The 24,217-nt window shown below is 35.6% G+C and overlaps 2 protein-coding genes across 8 annotated transcripts in view; one reads left to right on the forward strand and one right to left on the reverse strand.

The window, feature by feature from the left end:
* LOC136821845 (ras and EF-hand domain-containing protein homolog) overlaps positions 1–24,217 on the forward strand; it is a 61,944-nt gene that overhangs the window by 10,163 nt on the left and 27,564 nt on the right. For 5 of the 7 annotated variants that reach the window (XM_067078071.1, XM_067078078.1, XM_067078080.1 and 2 more), the window contains 3 exons: positions 8,677–8,773; positions 11,865–12,224; positions 15,491–15,657. In XM_067078071.1, the coding sequence (XP_066934172.1) occupies positions 11,886–12,224; positions 15,491–15,657 (506 nt within the window). In that variant the 5' untranslated portion in view covers positions 8,677–8,773; positions 11,865–11,885. The remainder of the gene's footprint in view (positions 1–8,676; positions 8,774–11,864; positions 12,225–15,490; positions 15,658–24,217) is intronic. The other 2 variants (XM_067078072.1, XM_067078073.1) reach the window with 1 other exon arrangement.
* Positions 4,935–24,217, reverse strand: part of LOC136821844 (uncharacterized) — a 386,618-nt gene continuing 367,335 nt past the window's right edge. The window contains exon 7 of the mRNA XM_067078067.1: positions 4,935–5,430. Coding sequence (XP_066934168.1) covers positions 5,427–5,430 — 4 coding nt within the window. The 3' untranslated portion in view covers positions 4,935–5,426. The remainder of the gene's footprint in view (positions 5,431–24,217) is intronic.

Consider the following 24,217-nt stretch of genomic DNA (forward strand, 5'->3'; position numbering starts at 1 on the left):
AAAATTATACTTCTAAACTTTCTACATTAGTCAAAATTTTGTGTCTGTAAGCCTCGATGATATGTCTTTGTAAGATAACGGAAGTTTGTGTTCAATGAAATGCCATAGTGACCCTGTCAAAATTATCGAGGGTACCCGTCGTTGCAGACGCCCAAAGGTGTCTGAGGTGTTGAGAGGGTTGCTTCTAGGAAAGAAAAAGCCTTAGTTGTGAAGGAGAGGCTCGTGCTTTGCGATTGAGCACTGAAGGTTTTCCCGTTTGTTGGCTTCACATGCGGACAGCTTCAGACCGGCGCATATGCAATGCAACCAACACTGAAACCTTTTTTAAATAATGTTAGACGAAGTTTAATCATCAAACAACAATGTTGGATTTTTTTGCGTGTGTTGATATAAAATAGTTCGAAATCGTGCAACAAAAATGCCACACCTTTTTATTTAAAACTTTGTGACGTCGCAGTACTTTTTCATGAAATTGACGTCAGAACTTTTTTCGTTTACAAATAGCAGTGTAGAGTCTTCTCTAATCCGAATTTTCTACGCTTGTCAAACTTAGCGCGAGACTTTTTGTATCGAAGGAGGGTAGGTTTTCCAGCCGCGGCGTTCAAATTTTAGAAACCTTAATATGTTACTGGGCTAGCGTTACAGACATTTTTCATAAACTCATTTAGTATAGTAAGATATGCATTCTAAAGGTTAGTAAGATGTAAAAAAAATTGTACTTCAAAATTATCTATAGTTTATTTGGATGTTTGTGGCGAACGATTAAATAGCATTTGTAACCTTTTATCAAATTCTTGTGATTCGATGATATATTTTTTGATAATGCAATGTCTTACTCACGCGTGCAAAGCTACAAAACTTTGTGATCTTTGTGTTTCTCATCTGCGGAAAATTTCAAAGTTCATGCGTGAGATACACTCTACCACTGGCGAATTTAAGGGCTCTAACCATAGTCCAAAAATTGATTTTGGTATTTTAACAAAAAAGTTGTATTTCAGGTTCCTTAACACTTTTAACAAAGAATTGCCTTTATAAATTGCTTTTTAATCGAATCCCTTAAGAGTAATTAAGAATTTAATTGCAAAAATGACGTTATGAACTTTAAAAAGACGTTAATAATATGTTGCATCACCATCTTTTACAAAAAGTGCTAAGTTTTAATGGGTAATTAACTTTTTTGTTTCAAAATTTCTTTAACCTGTCCGCAAAGAATTGAACTATTTTAAATTTTGCGGAAAATTTTTCTAAGAAGATGTGTCAAAAGTTATGACTGTTTTTTTAAGCAAATTCCAGGTGAAAAATTGATGAAAAACGACTATTTTGAAGATTTCGAGACAAAGAAGCATTTACAAAAATTTTCCGCAAAAACTTTTATTGTTCGGTAAAAGATACACCATCTACTGCGAAAATTTTTTCAAAATGTTTTTTCTTCGCCGAAACTAAGCTCTTCAAAGTTGAAATACTCTTCCTCGCAAAAGTCTTCATTTTCTTCTTCATCAAATTTTTTCAATGCAATTTTTGAATTTTCAGATTCAGGAATAGTTTGTCTAACAGAAAATGTATAACATGCCATAGTTTTGTTGGTTACATCAGTCAGAAAACACATTTTAAACACGGCAATTATGAAAAATTCACTATGGTCAGAGCCCTTAAGACAATAGTCGTTAACATGCGAAGGAGTGCAACGCTCGTTTAAAAGACAATGAAATTACAATGACAAATCTCTTCTTTTGATAGGTTCGACGTGGTCTAAAACCGTCTAAGTGTAGTACGGAGTACTCTATGTACTCTATGTGTACACAACGTTGTTTCAACGTTTATCCATATAACGTTAGATAAACGTCGAAACAACGTTGTGTGCCAGCTGGGAATGCGAACCCAAACCTCTCAGACCTTCTCTGCATTACCCAGAGTAATGAAGTATAAGCCCGAAAGCCCGAAAGACTAGAAGCGAATCTCCTTGGTAGGATTTGAAGTCAATAATTCGTGCTAAGGTTGCACGGCCTGGCCTAGCGCGGCCTGACTAGTTTTTGCACAAAACCATTGTTCTTAAATTGTTCTTATATTTAGGCATTATTGAGCCTCGTTATTCCTATAAAAAAGGATGTATGGTTCTTTTTCTCCGTTGCCCAGTACTTAAACGATGTTATCGTCCGTTAGAGGGGTATCAAGCGCTGAAAATCAATACGCATGGAATTTACAGCCGTACCTTATCGGCCAAAACTTACTAGTCGGCCTGAATTTTAGTCGATATTAATTTTAGTCGACCTTAATTTTAGTTGGCCTTAATTATTAGTCGGCCTTAATTATTAGTCGGCCCTAATTTTAGTCACCTCGTCAAAATTTAGTCACTAGGGCCGACTAATGATTAAGTTTTGGCCATTTCTAAATTTTTAGTCGGCCCAAATTTTAGTCGGCCCAAATTTTTAGTCGGACCTAGTTTTAGTCGGCCCAAATTTTTAGTCGGCCCTAGTTTTAGTCACCTCATCAAAATTTAGTCACTTAGGGCCGACTAAGTTTTGGCCGATAAGGTAATTGACGAAAGACGGGCAAGAAATAGTGGCGGTAGAGTTAAAAAACGCTGTAAACACCACTGTAAGTGTTTACTCCGTCCTGGGCTAACCTCCTTTTTTCAAATTCATCCCACCTCCTCTGTTATTATTGGAACTAATTTTCGCGGGTTTTAATTTTAGCGTTTTTCGCGGTTTTTCGTCAAAATCGCGAAAATTTGATCCCGCGAAAAATTTTGAGAGTTGAAAACCGCGAAAATTAATTCCCGCGAAATACAATTTTTTCCAATTTTATCGAAAAATTTGAAAAATCCCTAGGAAAATGAAAGAAATTTGTCCAAAAAAGGGCAAAACCGCGAAAATTAAAACCCGCGAAAATTCCAGAATGGAAAAAACCGCGAAAATTAGAACCCGCGAAATGCAATTTTTCGGATATTTTTTTTCGACCGCGAAAATTAGTTCCCGCGAAAATTAGTTCCAATGAGGTATTCTATTTTTGGTGACGTTATATAGAGGATACGATAGGATACCTAAGTATTTTAGATTTCTCATCGTTTTTTGGCACGGAAAATAGCAGACCTTGGTCAAGGCAACCCTTCACTGTTTTAATTCCTTAAAACCATAAAACTTGTTCGAGTGAAGGAGACATTCGAGTTATAGAGGTTCGAGTTAAAGAGACTAGTATTTAGATTTCTCTTCGTATTTTGGCACGGAAAATAGCAGACCTTGGTCAAGACAGCTCTTCACTGTTTTAATTCCTTAAACCATAAAACTTGTTCGAGTGAAGGAGACATTCGAGTTATAGAGGTTCGAGTTAAAGAGACTAGTATTTAGATTTCTCTTCGTTTTTGGCACGGAAAATAGCAGACCTTGGTCAAGACAGCTCTTCACTGTTTTAATTCCTTAAAACCATAAAACTTGTTCGAGTGAAGGAGACATTCGAGTTATAGAGGTTCGAGTTAAAGAGACTAGTATTTAGATTTCTCTTCGTTTTTGGCACGGAAAATAGCAGACCTTGGTCAAGACAGCTCTTCACTGTTTTAATTCCTTAAAACCATAAAACTTGTTCGAGTGAAGGAGACATTCGAGTTATAGAGGTTCGAGTTAAAGAGACTAGTATTTAGATTTCTCATCGTTCTTTGGCACGGAAAATAGCAGACCTTGGTCAAGACAGCTCTTCACTGTTTTAATTCCTTAAAACCATAAAACTTGTTCGAGTGAAGGAGACATTTGAGTTATAGAGGTTCGAGTTAAAGAGACTAGTATTAGATTTCTCTTCGTATTTTGGCACGGAAAATAGCAGACCTTGGTCAAGACAGCTCTTCACTGATCGGTAAGGTGTATCCGGTGAAATTCCTCCCACTTAACTACTATTTATTTCATTAATTTGTTAAACAGATTACTTCAATAAGCTGTTATCTTTTATTCATTACATAAATGGATAAAGTGTAGTCATTGTCTCCGCCGCGAGAGATCGGTTTTAATTGTCGTCGTTGATGCCATTTTGATAAATGTATGAGATTTGTGCTTTTAGATGTATATTTTTATCTGTATTATGAAAGTAGCGTTGAGATAACGTGCAATGGAGTTTGGTTTGAAAGTTTTTGTTGGATGTTTTGAAAGTTCATAAGATCTAAAGTTGTTTTTGGTAAGATTCTATGAAGATAGTGGAAAAAGTGTTCTCCATAGGTATTGAAACGACGCTATGATATAGAGTGCTACGTACAGCTTTCAATCGTATTTATTCTTGAAGTCAAGATTTTATCCGCTTTCTGGACCGTCAAGGTTAATTTTTTTGGTTTCGGGCTCCTGAAAGGGGAGGGAGGGGCGCTGACGGTATGATAGGATAAGCCCTTTTTTACAGACTCTAAAATACTAGGATAAGGTCAAATTGTGCTGAAAAGAGACAATTTAACTCAAAGATTTGTACCAGCTGGACGAATTTTATTTTATTATCAACCCCAAGAAAAGATATGCCAGTGGTTAAGGTGAATATGTTTCCTCGATAGTCCTGAAGCACTGCCCTTACGGAACTTCCACGCGTTTTAAATGCATCGAATTTTTCATTGAAATTTGAGTTTAATTGCAATTTAAATGTAGTGAAACCTGGACCTGGACAAAAATGTTAAACGAATTTAAATCGCATTGCTAGAGTAAAAACTTTGTAAATAAAATGCATCACGGAATAGCATACAGTATGCACTTTAATTGCATTGAAATAACATTTGAAAAAATAGGATATATAATTCATTAGGATTTCATTTAAAATGCATTTACTTTTTTGAACAATTTTATAATTTTTTGATACTTCACAATTACAAATACATTTTTAACATGAAAAAGAGAATTGAGGAAAATTATAAATACATTTTTAATGAACGGCGTCAAAATTGAAATGCACTTTAAATAGCGGACAATATTTCAAATGAATTGAAAATCCAAATTTAAAATGCCTTTTCAATATCCGAAATATTTCTTATAGGAAAGATTTTTCATAAGAATTGAGAATTTGTAATGCATTATTTTTCTTTTCTTTGTAAGAATACCACTACCAGTATTCGGGTCCTTATAGGGATTTTATCGGGGCATTTTCTGATTATTTTCCGAGGTTTATCGATGCTTGTAAGGGGTATACATTGTTGAGCTGTATTCGATGGGTTACGTATTGGCTAATATTCACTCAGATTAATTGCGTTTTGAGATACAGGATACAAGTCTAATCGTTTGAGTTGCAAATGGAATTTTTTATTTAGTAGAATAAACAGAAGTTAAAGTTAAAATTAACAACGAAAATTCTAATAAAAGATTAAAAATTAAAAAATTGAAAAATAAGATGGCGTCTTCGTCTTTTGTTTGGTATCGTGATTTTAATCATCCTTCAATTGTGTGTCAGTATTCCGTCGGTATATTATGGTTTTACCTGAAAGTTAGATAGAAAATAAATGTTATTGGATAAATTTTGGAAATAACATTGGAGTTGTTAAATTTAAGCCAAGAAAAGACTCTTCCTTAATTCATTTCTAAACATAGCTCATGGCCTGACGGACATGTGACTGACACAACTGACAACTTGGCTTGTTAAAATAAAACTTTTAAACATCAATTTTCTCAAATCTTTTGTGTTCTAATTGCTCGTAATTTAATCAAACTAAACCGCCAATACACAAAACAATTTAGCTAACTAATTTGCTACAATTATCAATGGAGCAGAGCAATTTACCCAAATTATTCGAAAAAAATAAATGTATTTTTAAAACGTATCCAAGAATTTTGAATGTAAAAAAATTGTCACAAATTTTTACAATTTTGGTTAAGTTTCTTCTGCATTGAAGAATAAATCAAACATCAAAAACGATATTTTCTTTGTGATAAAATCAAAATTTCTGTCCTTATTATCGTGAACCAACTCAACTTTCAAATCCATGGAAATACTGTGCTAGTCTCGTTTTTATAAGTAAGACAGAAAATTAGACCCTAGATTTTCATTTTTTGTCAGACAAAAAACTTATGATTGGAATCAGAAAAAAAGTTGCGCCATTATTTTGAAATACTATGATATGTGATAATAATAACATCAAAAACTTCTGTTCATAATTTGCGGAAGAATTCATCCTACTTCAGGATCATGCAGATCATGCGCTACTTGCAACTAAAAGCTAACATATTCTGTTATCTTGCGCGTAGAGCTTCTAAAATGGCTTCTACGCGCTCGCTTTTCCAAGTTTTTTCGAATATTTAAAGTATTTGTTGTTAGACAAATATTCACTTTTTGTCCGATAAAAAACTTATTGAAAGTTTATCTGGTTCAGAGAAAAAAAGTTTCGTTATTAATCGTGAGGGCGGCTGGGTCACTACAATTTCAAAATTTTAAATGATTTCCCGACCCGCCCTGCATTGTGCACAAAAAGCTGTATTTGATTTTTTTAAACTCGTGCACTGGTCGTGCTCTCAAAAAGACAGAACTCCTGAAAAGTACTTATCTGTTTTCTGACATCATTTAATTTTGAAACCTACCACAATGAACTGTAATTTTTAACTCATGAAAAATAGCATATTCAATGACATATAACATTATATATTATTATTTTCAAATCCATTTCCTGACACCCCTGTCTCAGTGACCCTGTTAAAGTTATTTAGCCAGTGAAGATAAAATGAGCTATGCCAAAGGGAGTGGAAAACCGCTTGTTTTTAAATGAGTGGGGATTTCAAATTCTAATGTTTACAGCTCAAAAATCCAGTGAGGATGGCCTCAGTGTCTCAGTGTTTTTTTCCCAGCGGCAACGAGAGCTCTTGTAGCTTTTCAATGGGGATGAAATTTCAGGGTATTTTTATCACCGGGACCATTTTTTGGCGGCTTTTTCCAGTGAGGAGGGGTCCCACCGAGTCTGTTTTCTAGGGGCTGTTTCCTCTAGCTTGTGAACAGCTGCGAGAGAGTTAATCAAGGAGTAGATTTAACAAAACATTATAAACATGGATTAAGGATTTAAAATTGATGGCGAAATACTGTACTGTCATCAGCGTGCCTTTATTTTTGACGATTACGATCTTCATTGTAAGGGTGCGATTTCGCGATACATAGCCCACATAGCCGCATTCTTTTGTGGTAAATATGGTTTTAAGATTACAAAAACGCTGGGTCTTTCACTTCTCCACGGAAAAGGTTAGCTTGAAATAGAATGTTACACTGAAAGAAAGAACATGGGATTTCAATTAAGTTTCAAAAATTTTGGTAACATTTTATTTGAAAGCTTGCGAAAAATCTCCATTCTGCAATGAATTCAAATAGGTGAAAATAGAAATTTTTGGTAATCCCTGTACCATTAATCATTCTCTTTTCTGAATACCGAATAGACTGGCTATAGTTTTACTTAAAATATATTAGGTTGCATTTAGTCTCGTGACTATTTACTCTGGTATTAATCTTTACTAATTTATCTTTTTACTTATTTTTTGATTTTAAAAAATTAGAAAAAAATGAATTTCAGCAAAAAAAATTAAAACAGCATGGAATGAAAGTGCATTTTATTTGTAAAACTATTTGAACTGCATTTTATTTTTTGCAAATTCGTGACCATATCGAAAAATTTAGTTTCAATACGTTTAAATATCGAATGGAAAGTGCATTTTATTTGTAAAACTATTTGAACTGCATTTTACTTTATAGAATTCATGACCATATCGAAAAATTTAGTTTCAATGCGTTTAAAAAATCGAATGGAAAGTGCATTTTATTTGTTAAAATATTTGAACTGCATTTTTTTGTCAATTCATTAGCATATCGAAAAATTTAGTTTAAATGCCTTTAAAAAATCGAATAAAAAATGCATTTTATTTGTGAGAGCATATGAATTGCATTTTATTTTAGTGAATCCGTGGTTCACATTAAAAATATTATTTTACTACGTTTAAAAAAGTTAATGGAAAATGAATTTAATTGAAACAACATTTGAATTGTATTTTCTTTGCTCAAGTTCAACGTAATCTTTTAGTATACATTTATATGTAATTTAAAGTCTAGAATTTAAATACATTTTGATACCCAATGAATTAGAAATTCATCAAAGTTTTGAACCTAGAATTTTATTCTATTTTAATGCATTCTATATTCGTTTTCAATGGAATACGAGCATTTAGTTTCCGTAAGGGTGATCTTCAACTGCTTGACTGGATAGGGCTTCCATATAAAGGAAACGTGTCCAGTGTTAAGAGCTGACTAGTCCGCCATCTTGTTTTCAATTCAAGTCGTTAACAGCGCCATTTCAATGTTTTCAAATTCGAACGTTCGAAATACATAAGTAATCTAAATTAAAAAGATAGACTAGTCAACTTAAAACTGGACACATTTCCACGGGGAATCTACAGAAAGTTAGCCAATCTATCGTGTAAAGGACTGTGATATGGGGGGGTTCACTTTTACGGTACGACGGTATTGGGCCTTTTTTCCACCGGTAAATCGGTATTACCAGAAAAAAACGACGGGATTACGGTATTTCATTTTCTACCGGTATCGGTATTTAGGTAATTAGGCTTCTTTTATCGACGGTATTACGGTATTTGACCCAAATTTTTGTCGGTATGACGGTATTTAAGATCCCTGAAACCCCCCCCCTGATATATGTAGATGGAGTAGGTTTAATAAGAGTTTCAATACTTTAAATTCCAGATAAATAAAGAAAATGGTAATTACAGTGTGATTCCGTGTGTAACAGAAACCAAAAATATTGTGAAAAAGATATAGAAGAAATGATTATTAGTTACAGGTATGTGTTTTACTGTTAAAATTCATTCTTCTTTAAAAAATGAAACTTTTACCATCTATTAAACTTATTCGTTTAGCTTGCTAAAATTTCAAGAAATTGATGTACAAAATTTATTTTTCATTAAAAAATTAAAAACATAACAGGCTGTTTCACGCATTCCACAGAGACGATTATCAGATGTATGGATATAAATTGTACTTTATAAGAGCCCCCCCCCCCCCCAGCGGACCTTCAATTCACGCATTCACGCAATGTTTTTTCGCAATTCACGCAATTTTCGTTCACGCAATTTTCGTTCACGCAAAGCTTCCCAAGTTCACGCATTCACGCAATGTTTTTTCGCAATTCACGCAATTTCCATTCACGCAAAGCTTTCCAATTTACGCATTCACGCAAGTGAAAAAGCCCATTCCCGCAAACCGCTGTGGGGGCCCTGTAAAATGAAAAAGTAAAAAATGAAAAAGTAATAAACAGGCCATAAAAGTGAATAAAAGTGATAAAACTCACTTATTACTTTTATTCGTATATCTAATGATCGTGTCTGTGGAAGGCTTGAAACAGTCTTATGTTTGTAATTTTTTAAAGAAAAATAATTTTTGTACATCAATTTCTTGAAATTTTAGCAAGCTAAACGAATAAGTTTAATATATGGTAAAATTAATGTTTAATATGTTAAAGGGATAATCAGATGATCAGGTTTGTAATATTTGGCATTTGGGATCCTTCTATTGTCCTGAACAAAATCTCAAAATATTTTTGCCTAACTACTTTCCAAAGTCGAGATATTTAAGTTACAAGTTTTTGACTTCTACTAGAATGAAAACAATAGAATTTCGACGTAAAAACCGTGTAAGGACCCATTCTCAAAAATCTCAAATTTTGATATCTCGATTTTGGAAAATTGTTACATAAAAATACTTTTAGGTTTTACTAAGGACCACGGAAGGTTTCTGTAATTCAAATATCTCAAACCATCTGATTATCCCTTTAAAGAAAAATAAATTTTGAATTTACCTTGGTATAGAGTACTTTGTCACTAATATAGTTGAAGAAATTGATGTACTTTTACTATCTATCAAACTTAGTCGTTTAGCTAGCCTGGATATCCAGGCTGTAAACTATTTCACAGTCTAGTCTTCAATATTTTATGTTCTGGTTTACAACCTCGCAAAGTTGAGCTTTTTGATTACAGGCTGGTCTCCCTAAAGCGCCTGCTTGCGCTCACTTCGCTAAAGCCGTAAGGACCGATCTACATGAGCGCGGGGAAATTCTGAAGCAAAAATAGGATAGTCCTCCAGTTGCTAGTGAAGATAGGGCTTTCTGTTACATGAAAACATGAAAAAGAAGAAAACATAGCCAAGTTCATTTTCCAAGAAAACATAGTTAGTCATGATAATGCATGCAAACTTGTTTATGGACTCTGATGTAATCTTTGGATGTTTTAAATGATTTTAGATCTTGTGAGGATGCTTTTTATTAACTTTTGTTTGGCCTGCCCTGGGTTGGCTAGGAATGTTTTTGAAACATGGGTTTGCACTTTCATTCTCTAGGGAGACCAAGCTTTATAATTTTAGAACTTTGTATTTTGAGGTAAATTTTATTTTCGACTTTCAGAGGGAATTTGATTTTCATCGAATAAGGGAGCGTATCGAATAGTAGAGCGTCGTTTATGAGAGTTCTTGCTGACAGTGACTTTCAATATTATCAAATAATGGAGCGTATCGAATAGTAGAACGTCGAATTAGAGAGTGTCAAATGTGCAATATAATTTGATGCACTGAGATAATACACGCTTTTTTTAAGAATGGTGTAAGTCCATTTTTTGGGAAAATCATCCTAAAATATTCCATGATGGTGATATTCTTAGTATTATTCTTAAATTTTCATCATGGACATTCTTATAAAGTGTATTGTTATAAAAAAAGCGTGTAGTCCGTATAAAAACCCCGGTCTGGAAGCCTTTTGTTTCTTTCCATTGTTTCTTACTTGAACTTGGGTTGAGAAATGAGTTTGTGTTGCTCGCTTTTTCATCATGTGATTGAATCTTAAACCTTAAACCAATCCCAAGAGGAGTACTTGGTAACGTGATCAAAAACATCACATCAAGATCATCTTTTGACAATAACAAAGGAAAAAACTAACGCAAAGTTGAAACAAAAAGCTTCCAGAACAATGTTTTTTATAAGGACTATGGATAGAGGCACACGAAGTTACGGTCTGATATCATGTCTCAATAACGTCCTTCCTGTACGCTATTTAGAATCATGAACATTCTTTATAATTATGATATAAACAAACTTTCGTAACAGAGGTTTGCCGACATAAGTGGATTGGACTCGTTCATAATATGGTTTACGCGTGATTTCTAACTGTTACAAGGTGGAGTTTCATCATAACTCAAAATCGAATGTTTCTTTAATTCGAGCAACGTTTTCTGGTCTATTCATAGTTTGTACCCCCTTTTTTTAAAGGGGGGATGCCAAATGTTTTGGGGCCTTTGTAGGTGGTACTAAGATTTGTCTAAATAACTAGGGGGGGTGTAGGTTCAAATAAAAAAGAGGGGTTGGAAATTTTGTTAGACTTAATCATATACAAATGGTCACAGCATGTTTTAAAGTAAGACTATGTACCATCAAAACACAAAAGTGTATCATGTTATTAAAAATCGCTAGTAATATATACTTTTATATTGTGAAATTGTTGACTCTTTACTGTATACATTTTGTACTCTTTGATCACTTTGGTAGCGCATAGAGCGAGTTTAGATTTTCTGCTAAAAAAATAGGGGGTAAGGTTTCATTACAAAAGGGGGAATGGGTATATAGGAGGGATAAAATAAACCTAGGGGGTTCATACCCTTCTGCAAACTATGCCCTTCAATTTCTATAACTCGAGCAAAGTTACGTTTCCCGTACATATTAGAATAACGGAGACTGAGAAATACTAAATGAATTCTGAATGGGAAATAAGAGGCTTCACTTTTTTTTGCCTGGGAAAGGTTAAAGGTTGGAGATTCTACTCTAGTCCTTCAGGCTTTAAACTCAATGGAATAGACTTAAGCATCGCATGCTTTTAATCTTTTCCGTTTTAGTGTGACGTTCAAACCAATGCTATGATAGAAAATGACCCATCGGAACACTTAACGTTACCTAAACCACCCAAACCCGCCCAAAGTCACCATAACAACCGCCCTCTTCACAAAAACAACAACGCAGAAGATGAAAACGACCCAGAGTTGCAAGTCATACGAGAATTCTTGAATACAGCCAACTTGGATTCAAGTGGTTTTATTGATGAGACTGAATTAGCGGCGGTTGTTGATTTATCGCCGGACGAAATACGGCAGATTTTTTGGACTCTCGACAATGATGGAGATGGAAAAATCTCCATCGAACAATTTACACATTATTATAAGACGCTACAAGAAAAACAAGATGTGAATGAAAATGAGGTTAGTATCGTGATATTCATGATATAATGCCCGGGGGGGGGACACTCAAGGTAAACGACCTACCATACGTGTGGCCCTTAAGGGTATATTTTCCAAGCTTCCTAAAGTGCATTGTAAGGATCGAAATCAGCAAAGATGAGAAAAATTGCACTTTAAGGGTGTAAAATTTCGAAAATCTGACCATATTTTGCCTGGAAATGGTCAAAGATTTTTAAAAAGATGCACCTTAAGGGTCAATATATTTAAGGCCTAATTTTTGGCCGCACGTATGGTCGTTTTTGATAGGGATTCGGGATGTAATGTATTATACGGAAGCACCCAAAAAAGGACCAGCCCACTAATTTTGAATTTAAACAATAAAACTAGTAGCAAACGCCTGGGTGCTTCTGTATAAAACATTACGTCATGATATAATGACTCGTTAGGAAAATTATTGTGAAACGGGTCTCTAATTTGTGTTCTAGGACGGACCAGCAATCTATAAAGTTGTTTGATCTCTTTAAAGCTTGGGAACACGAGAAGTTTTTATCGCGTTGGTGCAACCATCCCACCAACCTGAAACGCTTTCTCGTGTCTCCATCCCATTTTTCTCCATTGTCCCAGGGACTAGATCAGCGTGTCTTTTGGGTATTTCTCTCACTTTTTGTCTCACGAAAAAAAGAAAAAGAAACCATGGGACACGCACTTTTTTTCTTGTGTTGGTGGGATGGAGCATGAAAAAAACTTCTCGTGTCCCCAAGCCTTTACAAACGTGAATTCGAAATGACCTTGTCACTGGATACCTTATTGATAAAATAGTCCGTTAGCTAAACAAATTTTTCGGTAAAGTCCTTTTCAAAATTATTTTGAATGCAACGACTGCCTCCAACCAACCAACCAAGGTTGATTACGAGGTAATTAAATCCCTAGAGTTTTAAACTTTTACTTTTATAAACTTCGTATAAACTACACTGAGAATCAATACACGTTTTTTTTTTATAAGAGCAAACTATATAAGAACTTCGAGGCCCAAAAATTTAAGAACATTCTAAGAACATTCTAAGGATTTGGAGACTTAAAAACATGCATTTTCTTAAGAAATTACATCAAAATGCTCAAAAAATGCTGAAAATAAGAACATTTTAAGAACATTTTTAGGCTTCAAATCCAAAAAACTAAGATCCGAAGACTTCGAAAATTTTTGACGTTCTTATAAAAAAAAAACGTGTAGCATGCCGTAGTGATTCTAAAAAAAGACATCAAATTTACTGTTTGTCCGAGTTTTAATCCCATCATCCTTTGCATTAATTGCTTTTGCAAAGTCAATTACACTTATTGACGATACAAAAGTAATAACTTGCACGCATTACGAATCAAAATGAAAAAGATTGTTGGATTGAATTTCGGTAAAAGTATGTTAAAAGTAATAATTATGACGTTTGCATAGCGGTGTGCTATTACCATAGCAATATTTTGAAAAAAGGGAGGTAAGCGTTGCTCATAATTCGTCACCAAGCGGTTTTCTCATTTACTCACTTCCCTAGACTACCAATTCAAAACTTTATTCTAAAATGCTATTAAAATTATTTCAAACTATAAAAAGAGACCTGCGCTCCAGAAAGAGAGGAAGAATTAGTTTTACATTAAGTTATTACATTACATTACAATCGAGTCTGCTAAATGACGCGCCTTACGCGCCCACGCGCCCTCATATTTTTAGCGCGCCTTCGCGCCTTACGCGCCCACGCGCCCTAAAATGTTACGCGCCCACGCGCCTACGCGCCCTGGTAATTTGACGCGCCCTAAAAATTTGACGCGCCTTAAAATATCGATGCGCCCTGATAATTTGACGCGCCCTAAAAATTTGACGCGCCCAGATAATTTGACGCCCCCTAAAAATTTGACGCGCCCTAAAATATCGACGCGCCCTAAAAGATCGACGCGCCCTGATAATTTGACGCGCCCTGATAATTTGACACTACCTAAGTAGTGAAATGAAACACTTTTCTTTTGATACTTTTTTAATGAGCCTAAAAATGTTTAGTTTTATATAACCATGCCTGTTTTGTGAAAAATTTATTTGGTGTAAAAAGCTTCTTACCTATATGCAAGTAGAAGTATTTTGCAGTGTTTTTGTTGTAACGTTTTTTTTCTAGAAGTTTTTATTGTTTTAAAGTTTTTTAAAAAGCTTTTACTGTATTTTTAATACTTCACTTTTGCCTTATGGTAAAAAATCTTTTGATTGATTTGAAAATCAGTGTTTTCTCCATGTCTCATAAAGAATGTTGTTCTTATCCCAGTGTCGTTCTATGAGCGATTGAGGATACAAACCTTTTTCCCGAGTATTTTATTACCAAGCCATAATTCTTGTTTTCAGTACATGATTTTTTTCTACGTCACTGCAGTAATCAAATTATTATTTTAAATCACTCTTTTCCAAATTGAGATGTACATTTAACGAAGACAGCGACAATGGAAAACGTTTCAAAAATTCCCAAGTCAAAGATGATTACAAAAAGTTGGGTTTTCTGTGAAGGGACAAATTTGTGCATTTTCCCCTGTAAATTGAATAGAAATAACGTGCAGAGCATGCACAAATTCTATGAAATAGACTAATAAAGCGTACATAAAGTGTACAACCGATAAATGGAACGGGTCGACTTTAGGCTAATCTCTTAGAAATGATCATTTTGCTAACGCCGACATTCTTTTATATACCAACAATGTATGATTAGACCGGTCCCATTATTCCGTCCGTCAAAACCGTCGAAAACTTAAGGCACATCAAAACCCTAGGGCGTGTCGAAATCTTAGGGCGCATCAAATTTTCAAGGCGCGTCGAAATTCTAGGGCGCGTCGAAATCATAGGGCGCGTCAAATTTTGAAGGCGCGTCGAAATCATAGGGCGCGTCAAATTTTGAAGGCGCGTCGAAATCATAAGGCGCGTCAAATTTTAAAGGCGCGTCGAAATCATAGGGCGCGTCAAATTTTCAAGGCGCGTCAGGCGCGTTAGGCGCGTGGGCGCGAGGGCGCGTAAGGCGCGAAGGCGCGTCAAAAATATGAGGGCGCGTGGGCGCGTAAGGCGCGTCATTTAGCAGACTCCATTACAATCACATAATAAAAACTTTCTCGCGCGCGGTTTTTTATGACAGACTTACTCTTTTTCGGCTTTGTGGCAGAGTTACCCTTATATAATGATCTGGAAATCGAGACTTCACTACTAACCAAGCGAATTTCTCCTCATATTTTGCCGACAAATATAAGATCTATTGTTCTCATTACTGCAGCTACCACCAGCAGATAATGCCAAACCCATGCCAGCCCACCACCAAGACATGACCAGAGATTCTTTCAGAGATAGTGGATATTCGATGTCAGAACCAACTCACCGCAAGAAGAAACATCCAACGACGTTATCTCCAAAAACTCAAAAAGATGCTGCAAAATATCTCGGGTGAGTTTGCATTCAATTGATTACTTATAATTGGGTCAATTTCGCGATGTTTACTTTCGCGAATAAGCATTTTGAAAAGTTTCGCTTGGATTTAATTTCGCGAATCCGCCAAAAATTGGTTGAAACTGGACCTGTAAATGGCAAAAATATTCTTCGCTAAAAATCTGATTTTGAAAATTTCGTGTGGATTTAATTTCGCAAAGATGAGTAAAATTCGAAAAAAAGCGAAATTGATTCTTACAAAAAAAAATTTATCCGATTAAAGTATTATTGTCTCATTGTATCATTGTAAAGCGTTGTATCACTCGGCAAGGTTGAATATGCGAACATTACTCAACCTTGCCCGGTTACGATAATACACGTTTTTTTATAAGAACACTTTTTGAAGCCTTAGGATGTTTTTAACTTTTTGAGTTTAAAGCTTAAAAATTTTCTTAACGTGTTCTTATTTTCTCCATCCTTTTGTCTATTTCCCTAAGAAATAGTGCTTTTATATCCGCAAAGCCTTAAATGTTCTTAGCTTGTTCCAAGGAACTTCTATAAAAATTATGGAAGTTCCTTGCTTGTTCTTAACATTTTGGTCATCGAAGCCCTAATGTTCTTATATAGTTTGTTCTTATTAAGAAAAAACGTGTACTAAATTGATTTTGGTAGGAAACCGGGAAATTGCGATAAATTGATTGATGCAAAAAGTAATTTATAAAAGGTGTTCTACATTTACGGCACGACAAAGAATATTTTGTTCACACCTTTCAACAATTATTGACAATCAAGGAAAACAATAAAATCAGGTGGTTTATGATGAACATTTTTTAATTACGATAATTAAAGTTGAGATCGGTTTTCTCTTTGATCTTTGTAATTATTAATTTGTTTTGATGATGACAAATAAAACAAAACAAAAGTTTTTTATAAGAACGTCCAAAATTTTTGAAGCCTTCGGATGTAAGCCTAAAAATATTCTTAACATGTTCTTATTTTCATCATTTTGTGAGAATTTTTGTCCATTTTTCCTAAGAAATCAAGAGATTAAGAGTCCACAAAGCCTTAACTTGTTCTTAACATTTTTTGCCATCGAAGCGTTATGTTCTTATGTAGTTTGTTCTTATGAAAAATAATGTGTACTAATGATTTTGTTAGAAAACCGGGAAATTGCGATAAATTGATTGATGCAAAAAATAATTTATAAAAGGTGTTCTACATTTACGGCATGACAAAGAATATTTGTTCACACCTTTCAACAATTAAGGAAAACAATAAAATCAGGTGGTTTATGAACATTTTTTAATTACGATAATCAAAGTTGAGATCAGTTTTCTCTTTGATCTTTGTAATTATTAATTAGTTTTAAAGATGACAAATAAAACAAAAAACGACGTTTTTTTATAAGAAAGACCAAAATTTTTCGAAACCACTGGGTTTTCTTAACTTTTTGAGTTAACTATATGGGCAAAAACCTATCTTTTTTCAGGGGTCCTTTTATGAAAAGGGGGGGGGGTGGAAAGTTTGTTTGCGCCGCAGATTATTTTTTGAGGAATGCGTTTTTAATTTTAATTTTTGAAAAGTTACCGATTTTTCATTATATTTCTTTAAACAAAATGTCATTTTGAGTGCATTTTGAACTTAAAATTATGGTTAACTTTCGCGGTGTCACGAACCCCAAATAAAGAATGCTTCATTAATGTAAAGCATATTATATTGTCAACATTATATATGATCCTGAGAAAATTCCAAAAATGATATACAATAATGTCAGCATATTATATGATTATATCATAAAATGCTTTAATGCTTTATACAATGCCCATACAGAATTTTCATAAAATATTCATGAAAACAATGATGATTCAATCCGAAATCCGAAAATCTTTCCAAAATCCATAAGTTTTTTTATATAAGAATAACAAAATTCGCGTTCTGTTTACGAAATTGCAATGAAAAATGTTTTGAATAAATTTTACACCCCTGTACCATGGTCACGGATATACACGGCACTTTTTACATTGACCAAGTCCAATATTTTGAACAAACATTTTTTAATCAAACCACGTATGATTACGCTTCCTACAAAAAAAGTGATTTCCCCTCATTTCAAATGCACATGAAATGCCAACAAATTTTAAAGTTTAAGTATTACTGTATGTATATACCAAAGAAAAATTGCATATGTAAGCTTTTAAAAAATATTAGAGATCCAAATATTCTTCATCACATAGCCAAAAAAGTATCGATATAAGATGAAGTTGAAGATAAAATTTTAAAATTAGAAGAACTTGACAATTGATTTTTTAGCGCTAGCTGTGTGATATGTTTTTACGAAAATGAAAGGATTTTCAAAAGTGGATAAACATTGAAAAAGTCAATGCTTCTGTTGCTTATCATTAACACGCCTGTGTCACAGACCCGCTGGGACCCCAGACCCGCTGGGAAATTGGGTCGAAATTTCGTCCCCGGTGGGAAAATACCCTGAAATTTCAGCCTTACTTGGGATATTTATTTTGATTTCATCCCCATTAGAAATTCATTGTTTCATTGCAATTCATCGCTCTCCAAAACCATCCCCACTAGAATTTTTAACCTTGGAAGAGCCTTGGAACAATAGAATATCTATCCCCATTGGGATTTCAAAAGTAAATTTTATCCCCATTGAGGAAAAAAGTTCCACCGGGGCTCTGAGACAGGGGTTTTAGTAAAAAGTTTGTTCGTATATTTGAGAAAGACTTGAATAAGAACTATAAAGTACATACATAACTCAAGAGATACATTTCATGGCACAACTGGTATGTGTTATTGTGTTTACTTTAAAATATTTTGTACGTTGAACTGCTGAACCAACAATAATCTTCTTGAAGAAAACAAAATGGCGGCAATAGAACCATCAAGTTTGTACACGACCATCAGTACAAAACGTTATAAAAGAGTCACAACGACCAAAACAACTTTTCCATCCAAATCTGTTTCTGTTTTACCAAAAACGTAAGTTAAACCTTTCTAGCCTGGGGGGGGGCAAAACATCCCCCTGACAGATTTTTTTTTTCCTGAAGGTTTATGACTTTAAGCTATTGTCTTGAAATTTCATAAGTTTTCCTAACTTTTGTTCATCTTCATTTTCCAAAGAAAAATTTCTTTAAGAGTGTGGACTCAAAAAACACCCAATTTTTCATGGGCCCCGGCGAGCCATTTTGAGTGAGGGGCCAACATTTTGGAAAAAAATGTCGCCCACCATGGTTGGGCGACGAAGAAAATTTGTTCACTTTTTACACCCTCAAAACACCTTGTAAAAAACCAATAAACTACTCAAGGTTTAATGTTTCTTAAACAGTTCTTGCGGGTTCAAAAATATCTACATCTATATTCACTAAGGTCCACGAGAAGAAGGAACGTGCTATAAAATTTGCACTTCATAAATACTAGAAAACTTCTAAATTTATAATTTATGCAAATTATACAGATTATACTAATTTATGCAAACACGTCATAAAGTTCGTATTTTCAACATTCTCCCCCCATAATTGACTCCAAGTCAATTATCATATATATATATATATCAAAAGTCCTGTTTTATCTCAAAATATCATCTGTCTAAGTCTCTAGCTCGACGTAAGTTCTGTCCTTCAATCGCAGCTCGCCGGCGTATTCTGCTTCTTACTGTTTGCTCATAGCCGCGCGCACTACCTGAACTCGAAGGCTTTAAAGGATTATCAGCTGGGTCATCGTCGGTGGGTGTGTCGTCCGCAATTTCAAATGGGATGATCTTCTGCAAAGGTCGATGGATGGTGGAGGTACCATTCGTCGTGTTGACTTTCAAACGTGCACCACGTATCTTTCCATCAGCTCCAATTACCAAGCTTTCAACTTTTCCCATTCTCCATTGCGTCCTCGGTGTTGGTGTATCGTCTCTGATAAGTACAACGTCATTCAATGTTAACTTAAGTTCGGAAGTTCTGGTCTTATCATATGAATGTTTTTGTTTAAGTTCATTCAAATAGGTGCTCTTGAAACATTTTTGAAAGTGCTTAACCAAATTCATAAGATGTCGGGCTCGTCTGGTGCAATCGTCAGGTGTTGTTAAAGTATTAAAAACGTTAAAAGAAGGGGTCGTATTGAGTTGCCGACCGTACATGAGATGATTAGGCGTGATCGTGTTCCCAATCTCATCATCACTTGTGTAGCATAGTGGTCTTTGATTGATAGTGGCCTCAATTTCGCTCAAGACCGTCTGTAGCTCTTCAAAGGTTAGAAGGGCCTTTTTCAAAATTTTCTTTAATGCTGTCTTGACGGAGCGAACCAATCGTTCATAAAAACCTCCCCACCATGGAGAAGCAGGCAGAATAAATCGTTGCCGAACATTCAATCGAGTCATCAAACGTTTGACTTCTTTCGATTTGAAGGTCTTGGCGTTGTCGTTTATGATTTCATCAGGTGTACCACGACGTGAAGCAAAGCGTTGGAATCCCCGTATGAACGCAGGAGATTTCATGTCAGGAGTGAGTTCAAGATGGATTGCACGACTACTAGCGCAAGTAAAAAGCAAAATGTATACCTTTGAGCTTGGAAGTCCTTTATTCTTTACAAAGAGGGGTCCAGCAAAGTCAAGTCCAGTCGACGAAAACGGGTGGTTGTTATAGTTCACTCGAAATTCTGGCAGTTCAGGAGATTCCGGTGGTTTCATCGTTCTCCCTTGAAACCGTTTACAACTAACACATTTGCGAAGCACATTCTTGACAGCTTTTCTTCCACGAATTATCCAATATCTTTCGCGAATTTTGGCAAGTGTGGTTTCAATACCAAAATGCAAACACTTCTCATGCGTATCTTTGATGAGCAATTTCGTGAAGTCGGTTGATTCAGGCAGCAGTAAGGGATTCTTCTTTGTTGGTAGCGAAGACTCGTTGAATCGACTCTTGACACGGTGGTATCCTTCGTCATCTTTGTATACGTTCAAGTTTGATTTCGTCTTCTCAAAGTTTGGTTGGTTCGTCATTCGTTCTTGTTCATCGCGTAGAATCATGGAAAGTGCGTTGGTAGTTTCTTCTGCGGTCAGTTCTGTTAGCACTTTATCGTGTTTGTACTTCTTCGCCAAAAAGTTGTTTTTGAAACGAAGAACGAAAGCTACAACAGTTACAAGCTTACGTAAGGATCCATGACGAGAGAAATCGATCACATCACTCAGACTAACTTTCTTATCTGAAGTCACAGTCATAACGTTAACGTCAGTTCGTCTAAGTTCTACTTGTGCGTCAATTGGTATTTCGGTTTTATTGTCACGTCTTTTGTCATAGTCAATGTCAAGATTAGAAAGAAAGGAAGGACCAGAAAGCCACTTGTCTTGAAAAAGAGCAGAGAAATCCTCAACAGGTCTAGTAGGAGCATCGGCAGGATTTTCAGTACCAGCAACATGAAACCAAGACTCCCTAGAAACAACCTTTCTTATCTTAACAACCCTGTTTTCCACCCAAGCTTTCCAAGTCTTCTCTTTACCTCTAATCCAACAAAGCGAAACAGTTGAATCCGACCAACAGACAATACGATTAATCCTCAGTCGTTCACACAACGCCACATCAACATTCGATATCAATTTCGTAAGAAGCAAACAAGCCAACAATTCAAGTCTAGGAATAGAAGTCTTCTTTAAAGGAGCGACTTTCGTCTTAGAAGTCCAAAAGAAAGCTTTAGCATGAGATCTAGTGATAACTCTTAAATAAACAACACCACAGTACAAAATCAACGAGCTATCACTAAATCCATGCAATTCAACAGACACAATTTCATTCCTATCAACCAAAGCATACCTCGGTATTCGAACAACTCCTAGTTCCTCAATCCTCTCCATCAAAACTCTCCATTTCAAAGCGATCTCATCCGACACTACATCATCCCAATTTGCCTTGTCAACACACAAAAGCTGAAAAAGAGTTTTAAGTTGTGCTGTAACCGGTGATATGATACCTAAAGGATCGTACATGGAAACAGACAAGCTCAAAATCTTTCTTTTCGTCAAAACGTCATCTCCAGATTTTTTGATCAAACTCTTAAAGTCAAATAACAATTCATCCGAATCTCTATCCCATTCCAAACCTAAAACTTTGTGATAACCATTCTCAACCGACATCCCTGTAACAGTTTTCGCAAAAGTCACATCATCACCTTCAGCATCACCCATGTCACTCTCACTTCCCCCATCAAAAAATCTCTGCAATCGCTTATCATTCGTCATCCACTTTCTCAAATCAAATCCAGCATCTTTCATCACACTATTCGCAACCTTCTGAAACTTTCTCCCTTCTTCCACAGACTCACAACCACTCGTAATGTCATCAACATACAAATCTTCACCTAATCGATCTAAAACATCAGCTGTATACTTACCTTTTTCGTTTTGAAGATGCTGCCGTACAGTTCCATTCAAAAGGAAAGGACTACAAGTCAAACCCATGACAAGTCTTCTAAAGCGGTAGATAACTTGTTCGTCATTTTCCTCCCAAATGAACCTCAAAAAATCTCGATGCTCAGGAGCTATACTTATGTTTAGAAAGGCTTTCTTAATATCAGCAACAATCCCAATCTTATTCAAACGAAATCTAAAAAGAACATCAAAGATCTTGGACAAAAGATTCGGTCCGGAATACAAACACTCGTTCAAAGAAGGTCCATTGATCTTGCAAGAAGCATCAAAAACAGGTCGAATCTTTGTGGTGAGTTTGTCTTCGCGCACAACAGCTCTATGCGGAAGGTAGTGTACTGTCCCACGTTCTTTGTAAACCTCATTCACAGGAACCTTTTCAATGATTTTCTCGCTTTCGTACTCCTTAAATACTTCGTGATAATCATTCAAAATTCCTGTAGACTTCAGTTTTCTGATGTTGGATTTCAATCTCCTCTGACTTACATTGAAATTGTCAGACAGAGGATCATGATCTGGCTTAAAAGGCAGTTTCGTGACATAACGTGTGCCATCGTGAAAAATGTGTTTCTCAAATTCATTAATCACAGACGATTCCTCTTTTCCCTCGGCAGACTCTATTTCCCAAAACTTTCCCAATTCCTCCCTTAGATCAATTTCCCTCTCAACATGTGCTTTCATAGCATGAGCCTGAAGACAAACTGTTGATTGTTCATCGGAAAATTGAAATTTGCCACTCAAAACCCACCCAAGCGTGGTCTCAGAAGCAATAGGGCCTCCATCGCCTTTCCTAAGGTTTCCTTTAAAGAAGTCGTAATAAAAATCTAATCCGATCAATACATCCACAGTCATTTTCTCACCATCAACATTGCTGTCAGCTAAAACCAATCCTTGTACATGAGGACAACTCCTCTTCACAAAGTCAATATTCTGGCGACTCAATGGATTACAAACAACAGGTACACCATGCGCCTCAACAACATTAAACTCATTCCCAACTTTGCTCAGAACTTTAAATCTATAAACATTTAGAAGCTGACGTTTTGCCTCGTTCGTCCCAAAGGTATTAATAATTATGGGCTCTTTTCTCACTGGAGTGAGTTTTAAACGATCGCACAACTCTTGTGAAATGTAGCTTCTGTCACTACCACTATCGAAAAGAACTCGTGAATCGCTCTCGTGACCACTGTACAAGTTGGAAATCTTAGCGGAAGCAGTCTGCATAAGAACACTTTTCGTTACCGAAGCAAAGATAGTATGCGCTGACTGCTCTTCGCCTGAACAAATGGAGACATGATGTTTTCGCTTACATTTGTTACACGAATACTTACTTTGACAATCTCTAAGAAGATGACCTTTGTTCAAACACAAGAAACAGCGGCCTTGCTTTTTGATGATCTCAAGCCTGGCCTTGACGTTTGTCACAGACGTACATTTAGATGCAAGATGAGAATCACTATTACAATAAACACATTGCTTCTTAGGAGGATTTGGAGTGTTTCCATGACCATGCAAACAACTAGCCGAGTAACCCATGTCAGATTTCTTCTTGCTTTTTTCATCAGAACCTGACGGCTTAATGAGGGATTTACAATTTTCATACGCCGTCAATTCATCATTGAAATAGCTCATCAATCTATCTAATGTCCAAACGTCACTACCAAATCTCCTTGCAATGGTGATAATCAACTCATCCGGCAACTTACCTTTGAGAAGGGGAATCAGTAAACTTCCATACGATGACACATCCAACTCCAAGGCACTCAGGTTTCGTGTACAGTTTTCCACACTGTTATACAACTTCCTGAGTCCTTGAATATCTTCTTTTCGAGATACTTTATGCATCCCAATCAACCGATCCATGTGTGCAGATATCAATACTTGAGAATTGCCATATCTCTCTTTCAAAATCCTAACGGCCTCTTTATAATTCTTGGAATTCAAACTCAGTCCTGACACCGTCTCAAGAGCAGAGCCTCCAAGATATCTTTTGAGGTAATTAAAACGGTCAATGTCAGTAATATCATCGTTTTCATCAATCGAAGTCTTAAATTGGTCCCAAAACCCTTGCCAAACTAAAGGGTCCCCCTTAAATATTGGCAACTCAAACTTAGGCAGTCGACACCGGGAAACAGAACTTTTATTAGAACTCACACT

Source organism: Clytia hemisphaerica, unplaced genomic scaffold (assembly GCF_902728285.1).
Source record: "Clytia hemisphaerica strain Z4C2 unplaced genomic scaffold, Clytia hemisphaerica genome assembly, whole genome shotgun sequence".
Lineage (NCBI taxonomy): Eukaryota > Metazoa > Cnidaria > Hydrozoa > Leptothecata > Clytiidae > Clytia > Clytia hemisphaerica.